The sequence below is a fragment of the Oryctolagus cuniculus genome, chromosome 14, assembly GCF_964237555.1.
Source record: "Oryctolagus cuniculus chromosome 14, mOryCun1.1, whole genome shotgun sequence".
Classification (NCBI taxonomy): Eukaryota; Metazoa; Chordata; class Mammalia; order Lagomorpha; family Leporidae; genus Oryctolagus; species Oryctolagus cuniculus.
In genome coordinates this window covers 85,098,418-85,117,619 of record NC_091445.1, presented here as the reverse complement: position 1 = coordinate 85,117,619, position 19,202 = coordinate 85,098,418, and the positions used below count along the sequence as shown (strand labels likewise).

The window sequence follows — 19,202 nt, the reverse complement described above, 5'->3', positions numbered from 1 at the left end:
TTCTTTCTAGCTATACTCATGATATCTACTCATATCATTAACTAAGCAAATTTCTATGTAGCCTACTCTTTTAAATTTTTTTTGCTGAAGAGTCTTTGGACATTTGTTTGCCCATAGCTCCTGTGCAAGCAAACCTTCTAAGATTCTGCTATGCCATTCCCTTCAGTGACCTGTCACAGATCCAGGACTTATTATCTGTTGTCCATTAGCTAAGCAGATTGGGCGAATCATAGGTGTGTGAATGAATAACTTCATCTATACAAAAAAAAAAAAGCCTTTACTTTGCTCTTGCTTTAGCCTGAGTCTAAACCATGTAAAAATAGAGCATTCTTATGCTGGAAAATGATTAATGGTGAACCTGAAGTTTTCACAAGTACTTAGCCTAGAAATTAAAACATCTTTAAAACTGCAAAGATGTAATCTGCATTTATTTACATTAACAGAGCAAGTATAATTTTCACAGTTCTTTTAAATTTCCAATTGCTAGAGAATTAAGAGCCTTGTACATTAATTATTTTAAGGTATTCTTCTGAATAATCATACCTAATGTATGTAGGCTTATAAAAATTCAATAAAAATTTCAATTTTAAAGCTTCAACAAATTAAACCAGGAAGCATATTATAATGATGTTAAACATATCCAGTTTTTACATAATATATACTTTGATGTCACATTACACCATCACTTCCAAATAAACCAAACTGAAATGCTCTTGTTGACAGTAAGTTAAAAATATAATAGTTACCTATAATTATAATTATGGCATGTAACTGAAAGAGGATAAAAATAACTCATCTGATGAAAGTCTTCAATGCAGTAATTTTATTTTACTGATTTTATCACTAGGATCATATGCCACAATGAGTTCACTTAACAAAGTTGCAACTTTCTATATTTTAGTTCTTTGGATATTAATATTCAATGCACTGATTAATAAGACCTATTATTAATATTAATAAGTAAATAATAAAGACAAATTTTTAAAAGTTTGTACAGAAACATACCAGTCCCCAGTCTCCCAGGTTTTCATGAGTGTCTCATCCATTGATTTAATTGTTTTCCTCAGCACCTAACACTTACTATGCAGTCCTTTCACAATCCCACCCTGAAGTATATTGGTATAGGTGCATAATTAGTTCAAACCACACAAAATTAAAGAAAGGGTGAATTATTCTTTAAATAATTTCCACAATTTAGCAGTTAATCACATCTGAATCATGTAAATATAATTAAGTAATACTGCTTGCAAATATCCGTTGAATGTAAATGTGATTTTTTAAAAATGCATGTCACCTGATAGTTTAACTAAGGGAAACATTTTGTCCAACTTAATCTGAAATAAATTCACTGCAAAACAAGTTCAGTATCTAATAAATTTAAAGTATATGTAGCAAACAATTCAATCTTACTATCATGAGATTAACATTCCTCTAAAATATTAGCTGAATTGGAAAAAAGAAACCATACAAAGGAGACTTTTTCTAAACATAAATGAAGCAGAGAGACAGAATTCTACATAACAATTACAACTGGTCTGCATGATTATTAAGTGTATTTTAAAATGTTACTTCAAAATTTTTAAAACCAAGTTTTTATAAAACAGGTATTCAAAGTTAGCTCCACTCCTCATACCCCAATATTTATAATACATCATTTTAGTAAACTCTTTTTTTTTTTTTTTAAATTACCTGCTTCTGTAGCCATCTTTCATGCCGTCGTTGTTTCCTTCGTAGATTCCTCAACTTGCTCCTCTCTCTCTTATTTAGCCTCTGATTAATGGCGCCCAATGGAAAGCTGGCCGAGCGCAGGAAGTCCAGAGGGGAGAGGTGCTCTTCGTGGTCTGAGGTCTCCAGCACGCTCCTGCCAGCCGAGGGCAGGTCCATGAGAAACGTCAGGTTGCTAGTAGTATTGGCATTGTCAGAATACACGGAAGAAGCTTCTAAACCACACTGAAATTCACCTCCTCTTTGTGTCTGGGTCTCATGGGGAGCCACTGAAAATCTTTGCAGCAGTATGTTAGGATCAAAACTGGATGGATTCTGAAAGGAACAGCTATTTTTAGCAGATTGTAAAGGCAAACCTGAAAGGTCAACAGGCCGTGTTTCATTGAGCCTGGGGTAGGCAGTAGTCTTACTATGTATTTCATACAAAGTGGGTAATAAAGTCAGTTTCTCACTGATGTTCAGATCCAAACTATGTGATTTTCTATGAAAAGCTCTTGTAGTGCATTTTCCAGTCAAAAGCTGGGGAACAAAAAGCTGGTATTTTGGATTTGTTCTGAAGAGCAGTTTTTCGTTCTTCATCTGGAAATACGTTGATCGTACCTCCAGGCAGAGTGCTTCTGTTAATCTTCCGGGGCCATCGTTATTTAGGGCCATGTTTAAAAGCCTATGATTTCTGTTTTGGGAGCCACCACCTGTCAGGCGAGTTTCCTTGTCAGAACCTGACTGAACTCTAGGATGTGACCAGTATTTCAGCGAAGGTCTCATTAGACTGCCTGCCTGTGCTGGCTGATAATCGGTCCGGCTCTTGGAGAGATGCACAGCTGCAGGCTGGCCGCAGGAACATTTTGGAGTGCTGACAAAATTAAAGCCCCCTAAACGGGCCCCGCAGAAAGGGCAATTCAGTTTTCCAACTGTCCACTGGGCCTACAGGTAATAAAGGAAAATAAAGACAATGCTTTCATTGTAAAGTAACCAGAGAGAATGTGAGTTTAAAAAAAAAAAAAAAAGCCAACCACATGAAAGTTTTCTATGCCACAGAAAAGGCTAGCTGTCTGCTTTCTGATTAGTAGACAGAATGGCAAATGGAAACAAGCCTTCTAAAAAATAGAGATAAGCAGCTACCAAGTTCTAGAATGATAACATTTTGCAAATCATGCCCATCCAAACAATACTCCTAAGAATTCCAAAAGAGAGTTTCTTAAACAATAGGTTGAATATGGATACAGTGGGAACTAATGAAAAGAAAAATACACTATAGAACCAGGAAGCAAATCAGTCTACAGAGCTTAATTTGCAAGTAAAATCTCACAGAAAAGTGTCTGTTTTGATACACTTCTTGCATACCAAGCACTGTGGGAGGGAACTTTACCCAACCAACAGAATAAAGCGCTTCCTGGCTTTTTACACACAACCAGAAGATATTGACTGCACATATCAGAGACAGCATTTTCTATACTCAGACTGAAAATTAATAATGAATTGGCTAAAATCTTTTCAACACAGACAGTGGAACATCTGTAGTGTCCTACTATATTTTGTGAAGTTCAGGAGTGTTAAAAACTAATACACTTGTATTTTCCCAGAAAAAAAATTACAATGTTAGAACAGATGCAAGGGATATCTAGCAAACATTATTTTAACAAAAAATAGGTTACTCAGTGAAGAAATATGTTTTTCTAAAAATCATACTTTTCTAACATAGGTGTTTTGAACTGTGAGAAATAACTATGTCTACTATTAAGACAGTAAGTTCTTGGGGCTGGCGCCCATATCACAGCACTAGTTCAAGTTCCAGCTGTTCCATCGCCAATCCCACTCCCTGCTAATGCATCTGGGATGACAGCAGAGGATGGCTCAAATGCTTGAGTCCTTACCATTCATGTGGGAAACCTGGATTTAATTCCTGGCTCCCAGGATTGCCCTAGCCTGGCCCCGGTGACCCTGCCTTGCAAATAAAAAAACAATTGTTTTCAAAGAAAGTAAGTGCTTGTATTTATTATATTTCATTAAGGATACTTCAAAGACTATTTTTATTTTAATTATAACAGTAAGTCACTAATTTATTTTCATTATTTATTCATTCATTCATTTGAGAAGCAGAGAGGCAAGAGAGCTCTTTCCCACTGATCCATTCACCAAATGCCCACAACAGCTAGGACTGAGCTAGCCAAATGTGGGAACTCAGTCCAGCTCTCCCATGTGGGTGGCAGGAATCCAACTACTTAAGCGATCATTGCCCTCACAGGATCCCCATTAGCAGGAAGCTGAGGGCAGGCATCAAACCCAGGGACATGGATCTGGGACTGACTGTCCCACCCACTCCTAGTTTATTAAATATGTTGAGTTTTTACATGTATTAATATAAATAATATTTACTAGATATTTCATTTATTCAATGGATACTATTATAAGAGATGAAGATATAGTAATCAACAAAATGTAAAAAGTCCTTGATTGCGTGGATCTTATATTCTTATATTCAGGTTGTGGGAGTGACTAGGCAATTAACAAAATAAGTAAGCTATATGTGTGTGTGAGTAGTTATATATATATATAATATGTGTGTCTATATGTACATATGTGTCATATATATCCACATGTATTTATAAGTTATATACAAGGGTACTTTCAAAAGTTTATGGGAAACTGGAATTAGAAGATGAGTTCTGAAATCTATGAACACTTTTTTCATAATATGCATTTTCCACACACATTCTGAAGACCCTTCTATGCATCTATTTCAAAAATTTTCTGCACCAAAATAAATTTATCTTTTAATTTTCTATGGATTTTTGAAAAGCCCTTATATATTACTTCTAGTGTATGAGTGTGTGTAAAATATAGGTGGGTACATAAAGCAGAACGGAAGTGTTAAGAGGGGGCTGTCAATAAGTTGGCCGGCGAGGCCGCATTGAAAATGAGAACTATAGAAATGAAGCAACAAAAGCAGGTGAACATCTGTGAGAAGAACAATCAGAGAAGGGTAAACACTAAGTGCAAAGCCTGAGAGTTACAAGTATCTGGAGAGCTCTAATAACAGTGAAGAAACCAAAAACTATAGTCAAGGATAACACCAAATTTTCATGTGTCTTGAGACAACGGATCCCTGAAAAAGAGCTCTAAAATGAGGACAAAAACAATCTGAAGGTTGTATATTAGTAATTTTACTCACAAACTAAAAGTCTTACTTTTTGTATCAGGCCATTAATCCATTCAGGAAGTGCTTCTACATTCATGTGCCACACGTGACAAACATTCTGATCATCACCTGAATGTTGATGTTTATCCTGTCATATAAAAATGAGTGGTGTTAGTAATAACCAGTTCAGAATTTATTTCAAAAATTTCAAATAGAATAAAAACTCAAAAACACAAGTTTAATTGTACCTGAAAAGAAAATAAACATTGTCCTGCTTTCAAAAACAAACCCACTGGGGCAGCCGTTTAGCTTAGTGCCAAAGGTGCTGGTTAAGACACCTGTATTCTGTCTTGGAGTTCAATTCCTGGCTCCAAGTTCCTGCTAATGCTGATTCTGGGAGGTAGCAGTGAGGGATGGCTCAAGTAGTTGTGTCCCTGCCACCCACATGGAGGACCTGGATTCAGTTCCTAACTTCCAGTTTCAGCCCTGGCCTAGCTTTGGCCATTCTGAGCACTAAAAGAGTGAACCAATACATGAGAGCTTTCTCTCTCTCTCTCTCTCTCTGTGTCTTTCAAACAAATCAATAAAAATTTAAGAACAACAAAACAAAAATAGGGGAAGGTGTTTGGCCCAGCGGTTAAGCTGACAGTTGGGACACCCACATCCTAAAGCGGAATGCTGGGCTTCAAGTTCTGGCTCTGCCAGTGTGCACCCTGGGAGGCACCAGTGGTGGTTCAAGTTGTTGGATTGCTACAAACCATCCGGGATACCCTGAATGCGTTTCTGACTCCCAGTATAGACCTGGTTCAGCCCCAGTGGTTGCAGGCATCTGGGGAGTGAACCAGCAGATGGATGGAAACCATCTCGCTGTGTCTCTTTGCTTCTCAAATAACAAAACTGCAAAGAAGACAAAAAATGTTTCTTCAGGTAACAAATACCTGTGATTTAAAATAAAACAAAACCTTTCCGTTTCACTATTTCATAAAATAAAACTTAAAATTTACCAAAAAGTTACTGAATAGAAAAAAATTCCAGTGCCATTCATGGCAAGTTTCCCCAGTTTCCTGTCTGTTTTATTTAGTTTCTATTAATGACACAATAAAGGAAGTGCTATAATCTCTATTAAGCTGCTCAATAAACACACAGGAGGATGAGAGAGAGAGGAATGATCAAGTTCATGACACACTATTCCAAAATATGCCACCTTAACATACTGAAAAGCTACAGAACAGAACGGCCTCTGTGGCCTCACACTTGCTTCTCTCTTGAAGCAGGTCAAACACCTAGGAAGGCTTTTCTGACCTTTTCTTAGGTAGGTCCTAGGACTCTCATGTGAGAGGTACCACCCCTACACCCAAAGGAGGAGAACATCCTTATCACTGAACACAGAGGATGAGAGAGAAGAATCAACAACAGGCTTTGCTGAGCTTTTCCTGGTTTGTTACTGTAAGCCCCCTTTGCTCCACCATATTTCTTCATCCATCCATTCTCCATCAAACTGAGCATAAAGGCAGACAGGTATCACCATTTCTTTGAGTCTTTATTTCCTCAGGAAGGCTCCCGGGTCAGATAAAACTTATATGAAGCAAAGCTGTTTTCTCTTAGAAGCCTCATCCCTTAACCCGGTATATTTATATTTATTATATTTATATCTCTCCCCTACAGAAACAATTGCATAGGTACTAGAAAAGTCTAATGACGCTTCAGCTGTGTAAGATCAACAAAAACCGAAATATCTCATTCTCTGAAGTAAGTTTGTAGAAATAAACATGATATTGAATTGAGACAGTATGGCTTTCCAACATGTCAGAAAAATGCAGGGCAGACCAGAATGAATGTGTGTGAATCTTTACTACTTATGTGACTGATGGCCAGTTAACTTACCTCTCTGAGTCTCAGTTTCTTCACTTGTAAATCACTGCTAGATAACTGCTAATGCTCATTCTACAAAATTTCAGTTTACAAAATAACAGATATAGAGGCTAAAATGAATAAGGAGAGTAAGGCTCCTATTCATTCACCCTTCCTCAGGATCATATTTTACATTGAAGTAGCTCTGCAAGTTGTCAAAGCACAATGTTTTTTCCTCCTAGATTTCCCCAGCTCACTGCTAGTTACTACAGAGCAACAAAAAATTAACAAGAAAATTTAAAACACATCTTTTATGTCTGTATTCACATTGAAATGAAAGGATCAGGGCTGAATCTCTTCAAAAAAAAAAAAAAATCCTTCACTGTATGATCTACCTTAGGCTGTGAACTGGAACTAAAACCAATCAGAATTTCGAGGTTTAATCTCCCTACCTGCTCCCTCTGGAGCCTTACACCAATGTTCTTTTCCATCATTAGGTCATCTTAAGATATTAAAGGTGACCAGGTCCACACAAAAAGTTCCAGTGTTATTCACTTACATATTCCTTTACATGTAGAAAGATCTTTAAAGAAGTCACCTCAATCTAATTTCCTTCAGCTCCCCCAACCCCCAAAAATCACAATGTAAATGAAAATGGGAATGGCTCTTAAGTTTTGGTTTTTTGCAGGTACTTCAAAAAATTTCACTGAAGAAAAAAGAAAAAAATGGAGTTAAAAGCATGACTCTATTTTGGTGCAAAAATAATTTTCAAATCCATGCACGCTCTGGCCGTTGCGACCATCAGATAGAAAACCTCTCTCTCTGTCTCTACCTCTCTCTGTAACTCTTTCAAATAAATAAAATAATAAAGATTTTTAAAAATCCATGCATACTTTTTTTCAGAATACACATTTTCCATAAATCATGCAAAGTCTGCACCAAAATAAACTTACTTTTAATTACATTTTTCCATAAACTTTTAAAATGCATTTTTGTGTTGTATCATAGTTAATAACTTTGTAATATTTCACAAGCAGTACTCTGTATACTCTAATCAGCACTAATCCAAATCCAAGATAATAATGACGAAAGGAAAACATTTTTAAAGGTTTTGAAACATTTCTGGTTCTAATGTTTTAAAAATTCTAAAACACCAGTCAAAACTATTTTAATGGCAAAAGAAAAAGTCTTAGGAAAGTTTTTAGAATTGTCCAAACAATCTTTAGTCCTATTCCTGATGCCTGAACTCTAATTCATGTTAACAATAAGCAGCTTTACTAATCTTACACATCAACACTGAGAACAATGTGAGAAAGCCAGGCAAGTACATGGCAATATGAAGAAGATATTACTGAATGGAGGTAAAGTTAGAAATAGAAGAGCAGAGGCTGGAGCCGCGGCTCAATAGGCTAATCCTCCACCTAGCGGTGCCGGCACACCAGGTTCTAGTCCTGGTCAGGGCGCCGGATTCTGTCCCGGTTGCCCCTCTTCCAGGCCAGCTCTCTGCTGTGGCCAGGGAGTGCAGTGGAGGATGGCCCGAGTACTGCACCCCATGGGAGACCAGGAGAAGTACCTGGCTCCTGCCATCGGATCAGCGCAGTGCGCCGGCCGCAGCACGCCGGCCCCGGTGGCCATTGGAGGGTGAACCAACGGCAAAGGAAAACCTTTCTCTCTGTCTTTCTCTCTCACTGTCCACTTTGCCTGTCAAAAAAAAAAAAAAAAAAAAAAAAAAAAATTAAAAAAAAAGAAAGAAATAGAAGAGCAGAAGCTAGGAATATTCTCTAGCTCAATTACCTTACTGTTCCCTAACATGTCTCCTTACAAGAGTGTCAAGACGACACATAAAGGTCTATTTTATTCTATCTTCTGAAATAATGATAAAGCAAAAATTCAGGCACAGAAGGAGGTAATTAATTCAAGAAGGTATAGTGAATACACATTCCATCTACCCTCCTATCAAAATAGATCTATAGAATATATATAATATATATGTAAATAAATATATATGTAAAAGGTTGACTTTAATTTTATTTCCTATAAAACCTAACAATTAAAATATAATTTCATTTTATTTACACTGATAATATGTGACCCTGTTTTTCATCCTGGAAATAATCTTTCATCTCTTTAAAATCCTAATCCAAATGGTAGAAGCTTTTTTTGTTTGTTTTTATAAAAGATTTATTTGAAATTAGAGTTACAGAGAGGGAGATACACACACATGTAAATAAATAAGGAGAGAGATTTTTCCATCCACTGGTACACTCCTCAGATGGCTGGGCTAGGCTGAAGCCAGAAGCCAGAAGCCAGAAGTCAGAAGCCAGAAGCCAAGAGCTTCATCCTGATCTCTCACATGGGTGACAGGGGCCCAAATCCTTTGAAAGTATGGATAAAGCTTTGAAGAACAGGATTAATATTATAAAACATACATATATATATATATATATATATATAAGCTTCTTTCATTAGGGGCTGACAGTTATGCTGATTAGTACATCGCTAGTAAATTCTTTAAAAGGTTCTTGGAGGGAATACAAAGTGGAATTGACAAAGCCATCTTTTCATGATTAGATCCAGAATTTTTTCTGACTTTTCAAGATTTTGTCTGCATATGAACAGGAAACAAGGAGTGAAAGACACGAGGGGGAAAAAAAGAAAAATTTTCTATCTGGGTAGAAAGAATAATAAATTGTTAATGTCAATGTAAGTTAAAGGCAATCAACCTATCAATTTTTTTAAAAATGTATTTATTCATTTGAAAGTCAGAGTTACACAGAGAGAGAGACAGAGACAGAGAGAGAGGTCTTCCATCTGCTGGTTCACTCCCCAACTGGCTGCAACAGCCGGAGCTGCACCTATCCAAAGTCAGGAGTCAGGAGCTTTTTCTGGGCCTCCGATGCGGGTGCAGGGGCCCAAGGACTTAGGCCATCTTCTACTGCTTTCCAAGGCCATAGCAGAGAGCTGGATGGGAAGTGGAATAGCCAGGACTAGAACCGGCGCCCCTGTGGGATGCTGACATTGCAGGTGGTGGCTTTACCTGCTATGCTACAGCGCTGGCCCCAACCTATCAATATTTATTGGGTGATTATTAGATATAGTATTGAGCATAAAAAACAAGTGAAGAGACTTAACAAATTAATATGCCAGGGACACTGCTGGGTACCTTACATGTATTATTTTACTACATACATTTTGTTGTATCATTTAATGATATTAAGTGATATTTAATGATATAAAATTAATTAACACTAAGAAGTAACTAACCAATATTAAAGATTGAAATGCTTTATGAACATTCCTTTGGGAATAAACACTGAAGGAGAGTAAGGAAATTTTAGTGTTTTTTTATTCTTCTTACTTTCACTAAGTAACAAACATGTGTATTGTACTTACTGTGAACCAGGCACTAGTTTAAGAGTTTTCACTACCTTATAGATAAGGACACTTAAACAAGAAAAATTGACTAACTTATAAGTAACAAATCAAGGTCCAATAATAGTAGCAAAGTAAGGGTTTCCATCCAGGCAATCTGCCATGAGGATTCATGTCTTCAGTCAACAAATTTCCAGTTACCTTCTTTAGCAAATAAATACCATAGATTTTAGGGCAATAAACTTTCTTACATGTCTAGCTTGAATATGCTTTAAGGATTAATATTGCTATTCTTTCCTAAGCTTTCTAAAGGAAAACTGAAGCATAATTATTTTAAAGTCAAACAAAAATAATACTCTAACGAATATTGGGAGAGGTAGGCGGGAAAATATCCCACAGCTAATGTACTATTCCATCCACCAACCCAACATTTATTTAAGAAGTACTGATAAAAAAACAGTAACTTTTCTTTAAACAGTTAAAAGTTAAAGCATAACTATTTTTGTCAAAAAATGAATAGAAAAATCAGTTACAGCAATTGAAACAGGAGGGATGAGCATTAAAGTCTAGCTGAGTGTTTAGTTTTCTGTGTCCTTTCCTGAAAACATGGATATAGAGCAAAGGACAAAAAAAAATAAAATAAAATAAAAAGACAAGCCAGGGTAAACAAGTAAGTCTCAATTATAATTGAGACTGCAAAATACTTCACTTGTATTTACATATACAAATATTGGGGGGAAAATACATATGCATGGGGGCTGGCATTGTGGTGTAGCAGGTAAAGCCACTGCCTAAAACACCAGCATCTCATATGGACACCATTGGTGTCTGGCTACTCCATTTCCGATCCAGCTAGATGTTATTAGCCAGGGAAAAGCAGTGGAAGATGACCCAAGTGTTTGGGCCCCTGCCACCACATGGAAGACCTAGAAGAAGCCCTTGGCTTCAGTCTGGTCCAGTCTCGGTTATCATGGCCATATGGGGAGTGAATCAGTAGATGAAGATTTTCTCTCTCTCTCTCTCTCCACTCTGTAACTTTGACTTGACTTTGAAACAAATAAATAAATCTTTAAAAATACACACACACACACACATATATATATATATCTGTTATACTGATTTCCAATATAATTTTAAAGGTAAAATTCATATCAACTATTAAATTTAGGCTATGCCTTAAGTGACTTAATTTTAGAAAATTTTATAAATATGCATATTTGATAAAAGAAGCTTTAAATGATATGAGTAATTTAATATGAAAAATAAAACTGGAAGCAACTTTAGAGGAACGTAAAGCCTTTACTAGTAGCACAACAGATTATTTGAGAAAAATAAAATAGAAAATTAGAATTGTTTCACTAGGATTAAAAAAGCCTTACTAGACAGATTTTTCATGGCTTAAATTTATAATGTTGGGGAAGGAAGCAGAAAAGAAATTAACCAGTTTCACACAATGCTGTCAGAAAAATGTTAAAACGCTTTTAAATGAAGTAATTTGTTCAAACAGCAGGGGGAGCTAACGCATTGTTATTTTGTGCTTTCTTCAAGGATAGTTTTCTGTTGCTCTGTACAATGATCATTTAATATTAAAATTAGAAATTTAATGCATAAATTGTTATATGCTTTAAGATTTTTAATTAAGTAGAATTAGTTAAATTTGAAAAGTCAATAATTTAATAAGATTATATAATGTTTTGAAAGATGTTTAACATTTGGCACTTCCAATGTAAGAAATAATATTCCCTTAACTAATTCATTAAACGTGAGCTCAAAACATTATTTAACTACTGCAGCTATAAAACCACAAGGAAAAGATTATGAAAAAATGTAATTTATATTAATTGTTTAAAATATTATAAATATAAAGGAACCAAAACTCTACCTGATTGCCTGATTTTTCTATTTGTCCTTTGTGAAGGTTATTCAAGGGTAAAAACATTTTTAAGCAAAGGGTAATAAAGAATTAAAAAAATAAACAAACATCACTTAAGACCAGACAGGGTACCTGCATCCATTCTTGCTACCTTTCTAATTCACTCTTGACACTATAATGAAAATGATCTTTTTAAAATCCGTAAGCCACACAATCTCTGAGTGACTGCCCAGCTCTTAGGCTACCAATCAAAGTCCTTGACTTTCAAGGCCATAAATGATCTGACCAACACCCTTTCTAGCTTCACATCTTGTAAAACTAGCTCTAGATTTCCGATATCCACCCACAGCAATCTCTCTTACTTCCATGGACCCTGCTATTCTGCCTTTACTTATTCATCTATACCATCTCCCACGTTATTGCCTCAGAAAAGCCTTCCTCTTACAGCTAGACCTAGCCTCCTGTCCATCCTAACAGGATACTTCAATAGTAGAAAAATAGAATTAGAATATAATTATATTTTAGTGCATAAAACCTTTGAAATCATGTATGTTTTCATAATATACATTTTCCATGAACTTTTTTCTAAAAATTTATTGTGTTTATTTGAAAGACAGAGTTACAGAGAGAGGCAGAGACAGAGAGAGAGGTCTTCCATCCGCTGGTTCACTCCCCAGATGGCCGCAACTGCCGGAGCTGCACCGATCAGAAGCCAGGAGCCAACAGCCTCCTCCAGGTCTCCCACATGGGTGCAGGGACCCAAGCACCCAGGCCATCCTCCACTGCCATCCCAGGCCATAGCAGAGAGCTGGATCAGAAGAGAAGCAGCCGGGACTAGAACAGGCACCCATATGGGATTGGTGCCTCAGGCCAGGGCTTTAACCTGCTGCACCGCAGCACCGGCCCCTCCATGAACTTTTGAAGAACCTCATATAATCCACGAACTCAACATTCATTGAGTATATTCATGGCAGCCACTGCACAGCAATGGTGTTATAAAGATGAAACACTTCAGAGTATGGTGATTGAAAAAGAGTCATAACCCTAATAATCAGTTCCCAATTTCTTCAACTCACTGGAATTTGGCACCTTCCCCTATAACTCTCACAACTATCATGAGTGGTAACCTAAGATCCTTTTGCTAGAACCAATGCACACTTTTAACATCATTTGACATCTTTACATATGGCTATACAGTTTGTAGACCATCTCTGCACAAATCTACATGGCAACATTCAAAGACTGGCACCCTCCAGAATTGTGTAATATAAAATTTGCACACTGAAGGCAGTGTCTGGTCTTCAAGAACTCCCCGCACCAGTCAGTATTAATAACAACCCTTTTTCCTGGGAGATGTTTGCCATTTGACTTCCATAACACTGTATCCCAATTTTTCTTTTCTTTTTTTGGCCCCTTCGAGACCTTTTCATTTTCTGTCTATCCTGTATACGTTCCTAGGCCCTTCTCCCTCACTCTGTTCACACACTGCATGGTGATCTCTTCTACTCACTACTTACATGCTGATGATTCCCAAAACTACACTTTTAGTTCAGATCTCTCTTCTGAATTCCGTATCCACAGAACCAGCAACCTTCTAAACTATTTGAATATTCCATAGGCCATATAAACCTGACATATCCAAAACTGAACCAAAACTAACTAAAGATGGGGACACCTCTCCCTATCTCAGATTACCAAAAATGGGGACCATTTTTGTTATCTTTTAATGAACTGTTGTAATGTTGCTAGTGGTTCTAGTTCTTGTCCATATTTCATGTATCTCAGTCCTGAAGGCAGGACAGAAGTCCCTCTTTCACCCTGTGGACATTATAGATTATTCAAAACTCCATGCTAAACTCCTTGTTTCACGCCATCTGCACTCCAGTGGCTGGAAGTCTAAGGTTCAAATTGCCCAAACCCCCTACAGCTCGAGTTCCACACATGACCTTGCTTCTGCTAAGCTAGTGTCCTCAGTTTATGAAAGCAGAATTGATATCTGTATTTGTGTTGAATTATTTTTTATTGTGCATCAAGTTTGGATTTAGAAGTACTTTGTTGCCAGCGCCATGGCTCAATAGGCTAATCCTCCGCCTTGCGGCACCAGCAAGTCTAGTCCTGGTTGCTCCTCTTCCAGTCCAGCTCTCTGCTATGGCCCGGAAGTGCAGTGGAGGATGGCCCAAGTGCTTGGGCCCTGCACCCATGTGGGAGACCAGGGAAAGCACCTGGCTCCTGGCTTTGGACCAGCGCGATGTGCTGGCCGCAGCGCGCCAGCCACAGCGGCCATTGGAGGGTGAACCAATGGCAAAAGGAAGACCTTTCTCTCTGTCTCTCTCTCTCTGTCCACTCTGCCTGTCAAAAATAAAAAAAAAAAAAAATAGAAGTACTTTGTTATTACTCTTCAGCAATTTGAGTGTCAGCTCAATTTTGCTAGGAGGGCTAAGAAGCAGAGTGTGAGATTTCTATTTCCTGGAGACGATCAGGACTCCAAAAGTGGGATCCAGGAGCCAACAGCCATGGATTTTTTTTCCCATGGATGTTTTTTCCTGATCTTCTCGGTTGTTCTGAGGGTCATGTGCAAGACAGGAGATGCAGCACCGGGCTTGCACAGGATAAGGAAAACCTAAGGCATAATCTTCCACATAAACACAAGTTTAACCTCAGTAAAAAGGAAAATAAGAAATAAACATACTTCTCAAAAGTATACACAAGGAAATTTGCCTATCTAAACACTGGCCTTCAGTAGAATAAAAGGAAAAAAAATCTCAGGGTACAAAGGGATTTATTAGACAGTACAAAACATAAAGGAAAGGGTGAACAAATGTATCTAAATCACATTATGAACTTCTGTTTCTGAAAAGATAACACAAGAGTGAAAGGTTATATTTGCAATACATAAGCCAACAAAGTATTAGTATATATAATAAAGAACTTTCAAAATAAACTTTTTTATTAAAAAACTTACTAGAAACACAGACACAAAAAAGGCATTTCACAGAAAATGAGAGAATGAGATGTTAAATGTTGGTGAAGATGTGGGATATAGCAATATTCAACCATTATGGGTGAGACTGTCATTTGAAAACAGCTTAGTACTTTGAGTGAAATTGAACATTCACATGCTCTATGGTGCTGAAATTCAGCTTATGGAAATACATCCTGCCATATGTGCCAGGATACATAACTGAAAGATCATAGCAGCACTATTTATAAAACTAGATACACCTTAAGTGTCTATTAATAGTAGTATGAATTATAAATTGTGATACAACACACTAGAACACTATAATACATTAAAAATATAACAAAGCCACATCTCAATATGCTGACACTGCAAAAACAGCAATTCCCAGGACACCTGCCTGAAGAGTGATTTCATGTATATAAAGTTCAGAAAGAACATACTAAGTTATATTTGCTTTAATTGTATAGTTACCATAATAGGTAATAAACTTAAATAACTTGATAGGTGATGATTTTAGTACCCTTTCAGCATAGAATCTGATAAAATTACTTAGGGGTTCCAAAAAAGCTATGGCTTCCTTTAATTAAAAGATACTTTTATTTTCATCTTTAATAATTTTATGATGTGTACACATCTATAAACTTTAGAACATGGTTTTATACTTTAAAGGCTTTAAGAAAAACAAATACTAATATATCTACTATCCCAATCAAGAAATAGAGCATTAACAATTCTTCAGAAACCACTCTCAGAGGCCCTCTCTGATTACATACCACTTCTCCCGCAAACTTAACCATGATATTAAATTATACTTTTGTCTTGTTTTTAATAGTTTCTACAGGTATCCATTTCATTTTATATATATTTTAGTGTATACATATGTTTACAAATAATTTTAAATTACATATACAATGATAAATATATTTTTATGTATAGCAACTTCAATGTGTACTTCATATATTTTTCATCGTATTAAATATATAGATGGGCTTTGGTTTAGTGGGTAAAGCCACTGCCTGCATCCCATATAGGTGCTGATTCTAGTCCCAGCTGCTCCTCTTCTGATCCAGTTCTCTGTTATGGCCTAGGAAGGCAGTAAAGAATGGCCCAAGTGCTTGGGCCCCTCTACCCATGTCGGGGACTGTGGAGAATCCCACAGGAAGTCCCAAAAGAGTCACAGATCACCGCTTACCTGACCAGCAGAAGGAGGTAAACTGTGGTAACTCCACAGGAAAACATCTAGAGTCAAAAACTGCCACTATCCACAAAGTGAAAGTAACAGAAAATGGAGTCACTCATGCTAAGCCAGAAGCTGATGACATCACTATGTCAAGCTCAGTGCTTGCTAGAAAAATGTCCCTCATCAGACTGGACAGACATCTCTGAACAGCCTGATAATCGTGTGCTATGGGCAATAGCTTGAGTTACCTCACCAACTCGCACAAGGATTGGACATGAGTGGGAGACACCTGAGCCCAGACAACGGATTGGTGACACCTCGGGGAACTCTGAGTTGACTGGACTGAGTCAAGTGTGGACAGCACGTGAACAGCAGGTAAGCTGCAGGAAAAATTAGATTAAAAAAGGAGCCTTTTGCGCTGCTCTCCATCCTCTTGGGGATTATGGCCCAGTGAATGTGAACCTCTGGATCTCCACACATCTGGAGCTGAAGAGGCAGCCCATTACTCTGCACAGAGCAGATAGTGGCACAAGCTGACAACAGACAAAAGGCTCGTGCATGTGAACCTCTGGATCTCCTGGCACTTGGAGCTGAAGAGCCAGCTCGCTAGCCCCCTTCCTAAACAACACAAGGCGACTACAGGATCAAAACTCCAGCTGAGATGCTGCCTCATCACCTTGCCTGGAGTCCTTATCAGCCTGCTGCCAGAGTTGACCACAGAGCCTGACCAGGCCTCTCAGCAACTTCTCCTCTTGCCATCTGCCTGGCAACTTTGAGCCTACTGCCCAGAGTGACAGCCTTCCCACGACTTCCTACCTGTAAGTGACTGATCCGAGATCCTTCTCTGTGGAGACGTTGAGCTCTGGACTCTGAACACTGTCACTCTTTTTTGTGACTGTGATACGAGCCTTGAAAATGCAGCTTTTACAAATAACGTTAGTCATGTGTAATATATGCTTTGACCCTATGACTAAAAGTAATGCTATTATAATTAGATAGTCTTTGAAATTACTCTAATACTGTATACTGTGATCTGTGGATTAATGAATATAAGTTCAAGTAGTATTATTGATATTGATATTAATGGTGATTCCAGTTGTTCTTTAGTCAGGAAATAGTGTTACTCTGATAGTTAAGTATTATAGTAGTTAAGTCAAGATAAGTAGTTAAGTTAAATAGTAGTTAAGCTAAGTAGTTATGTTAAGCTAAGTACCTAAGTTAAATAGCTAAGTCACCTTAAGTAATTGTGTTGAGTTTATTGATAAGTGTGTTAAATAGCAAAGATTGATAAGCCTATTGATATTGATAAGTGTATTGACCCCAATAAATAAGTAGATGAAAAGTGTGATAATATCCCTGGTGCGTAAGCAATAAAAATCTTCATTGTGAAGGCAGTCTTGTGACCCTGTGTTCCTTTCTTCCCAGTGACTGACAAGTCATACGTCGCACTTTGCTACTGTTGAGCTGTGTGACAATGAAAGCACTCGCGATAGGGACCCAGAAAAAGCTCTTAGCTCCTGACTTTGGATAGGACCAGCTCCCACAGTTGTGGCCATTTGGGGATGAAAGACCTTTCTCTCTGTCTCTCCCTGTCTGTAACTGTGCCACTTAAATAAATAAAATCTTTAAAAATTTTTAAAAATAAGAAAATATACACACATACATTTACCTATAGGGACAGCAATCAGATTGGTGGTTGCCTGGGGATGGGAACAGGAGAAATGAACATAAGGAAGCATTTTAAGGTGATGGAAATGTTTGAATGGCGGCCAGAAAGCAGCAAAACCAGTCTATAATGCCACATCTTAGGATAGTGGTAGCCTTTTCAGAGGATAAGTACTGCCTGGAGAAATGCAAGACAAATTTCTAAGTGAGAGAGAGCAGATGTTAAGCCTGACAATTAAGATACCCACATTCTACATCAGAGTGCCTACATTCCACTCCTGGCTACAGTTCTTGACTTCAGCCTCCATTTATGCAGACCCTGGGAGACAGAAGTGATGGTTCAAGAATTGGGCTCCTGCCACTATATATGGCAGGGCTGGGTTGAGTTTAGGGTTCCCGACTTCAGCCTGGCCTAGCCCCAGATGTTCTGGGCATTGGGAGTAAACCAGCAGCATGTTCTCTCTCTCTCTCCCTCCCTCCCTCCCTCTCTCTTTCCCTTTCTCTCTCACTCTCTCCGATTCCCTCCCCTCCCCTCCCCTCCCCTCCCTCCCTCTCTCTCTCTCCCTTCCCCCCTCCCTCTCTCCCTTTCAAGTAAATTAAAATTTAAATTAAAAAAGGTTTAAAGTTATCTGCTATTATCAGTTCTGGTTGTCCAATCTGTTACAGTGCAGAGGAAATATTCATGATCAAGTATAGATGGTGCGCACGTGCACACACACACATAAACAAAAACAAACAATAAAAAAGACAACAATGACTCATTTATATAATGCTCACTGCTTAATTCAGAATTCGCTGTTTTGCACCTCTTTGTTTACTCTCAGAGAAGGTTAGAAATTTTGTTTTTGCTATTTTAACATTTACTTGTATTGGGATGACTAGTCAAATGTTTTTAAATACTATTCCAATTTTTGTATGGGTTACTTTTCTATTATATATGAAGTTTGTCTTCTAGATCCTTAATGAATATGAAATAAACCATAAATAAGCTTTCCATTTCTAACTACGTTCCTGAATTTAACTGTGTGGTGGTCACTACAGTATACTCATGGTAAGGATAAAAAACACGGTCTAAGTGTTATAATCCTAAAGTTGTACTTTTGAAATTTATATTTATTAAAGTTTTCTATTAAAAAATAAAAATAAAAAAATTTTTAAAAACATGGTATAATATCCTTAACTTATGTGTGCAACACTGCATTTAAAACTGGAACATTAGCAGGTAAAAGCTAAAATTAAACTTAAGTGTGGAAGGTAGTAAGATGAAGCTAACAACACTTACCGTATTCACTTGATTCTCAAGATATTTCATGAAGCAACCAGAATTTGCTATACATTTTCTACATTTCCAGCAACGAAGAATACTTATTTCTTCTTGATCATGAAGTTTAGTTATCAATTCTTCACTTCTTTTCATCTATAGAAACATGAATGC

General features: G+C 37.4%; 1 protein-coding gene across 6 annotated transcripts in view; it reads right to left on the bottom strand.

Moving 5' to 3' along the window:
* Nucleotides 1-19,202, bottom strand: part of RNF180 (ring finger protein 180) — a 241,324-nt gene that overhangs the window by 174,586 nt on the left and 47,536 nt on the right. For 5 of the 6 annotated variants that reach the window (XM_070056912.1, XM_070056913.1, XM_070056914.1 and 2 more), the window contains exons 2-4: nt 19,050-19,184; nt 4,914-5,012; nt 1,690-2,649 (exon numbers count right to left, since the gene is read on the bottom strand). In XM_070056912.1, the coding sequence (XP_069913013.1) occupies nt 1,690-2,649; nt 4,914-5,012; nt 19,050-19,184 (1,194 nt within the window). Of the gene's footprint in view, nt 1-1,689; nt 2,650-4,913; nt 5,013-17,771; nt 17,915-19,049; nt 19,185-19,202 lie in introns of those variants that run through there. The other variant, XM_070056917.1, reaches the window with a different exon arrangement.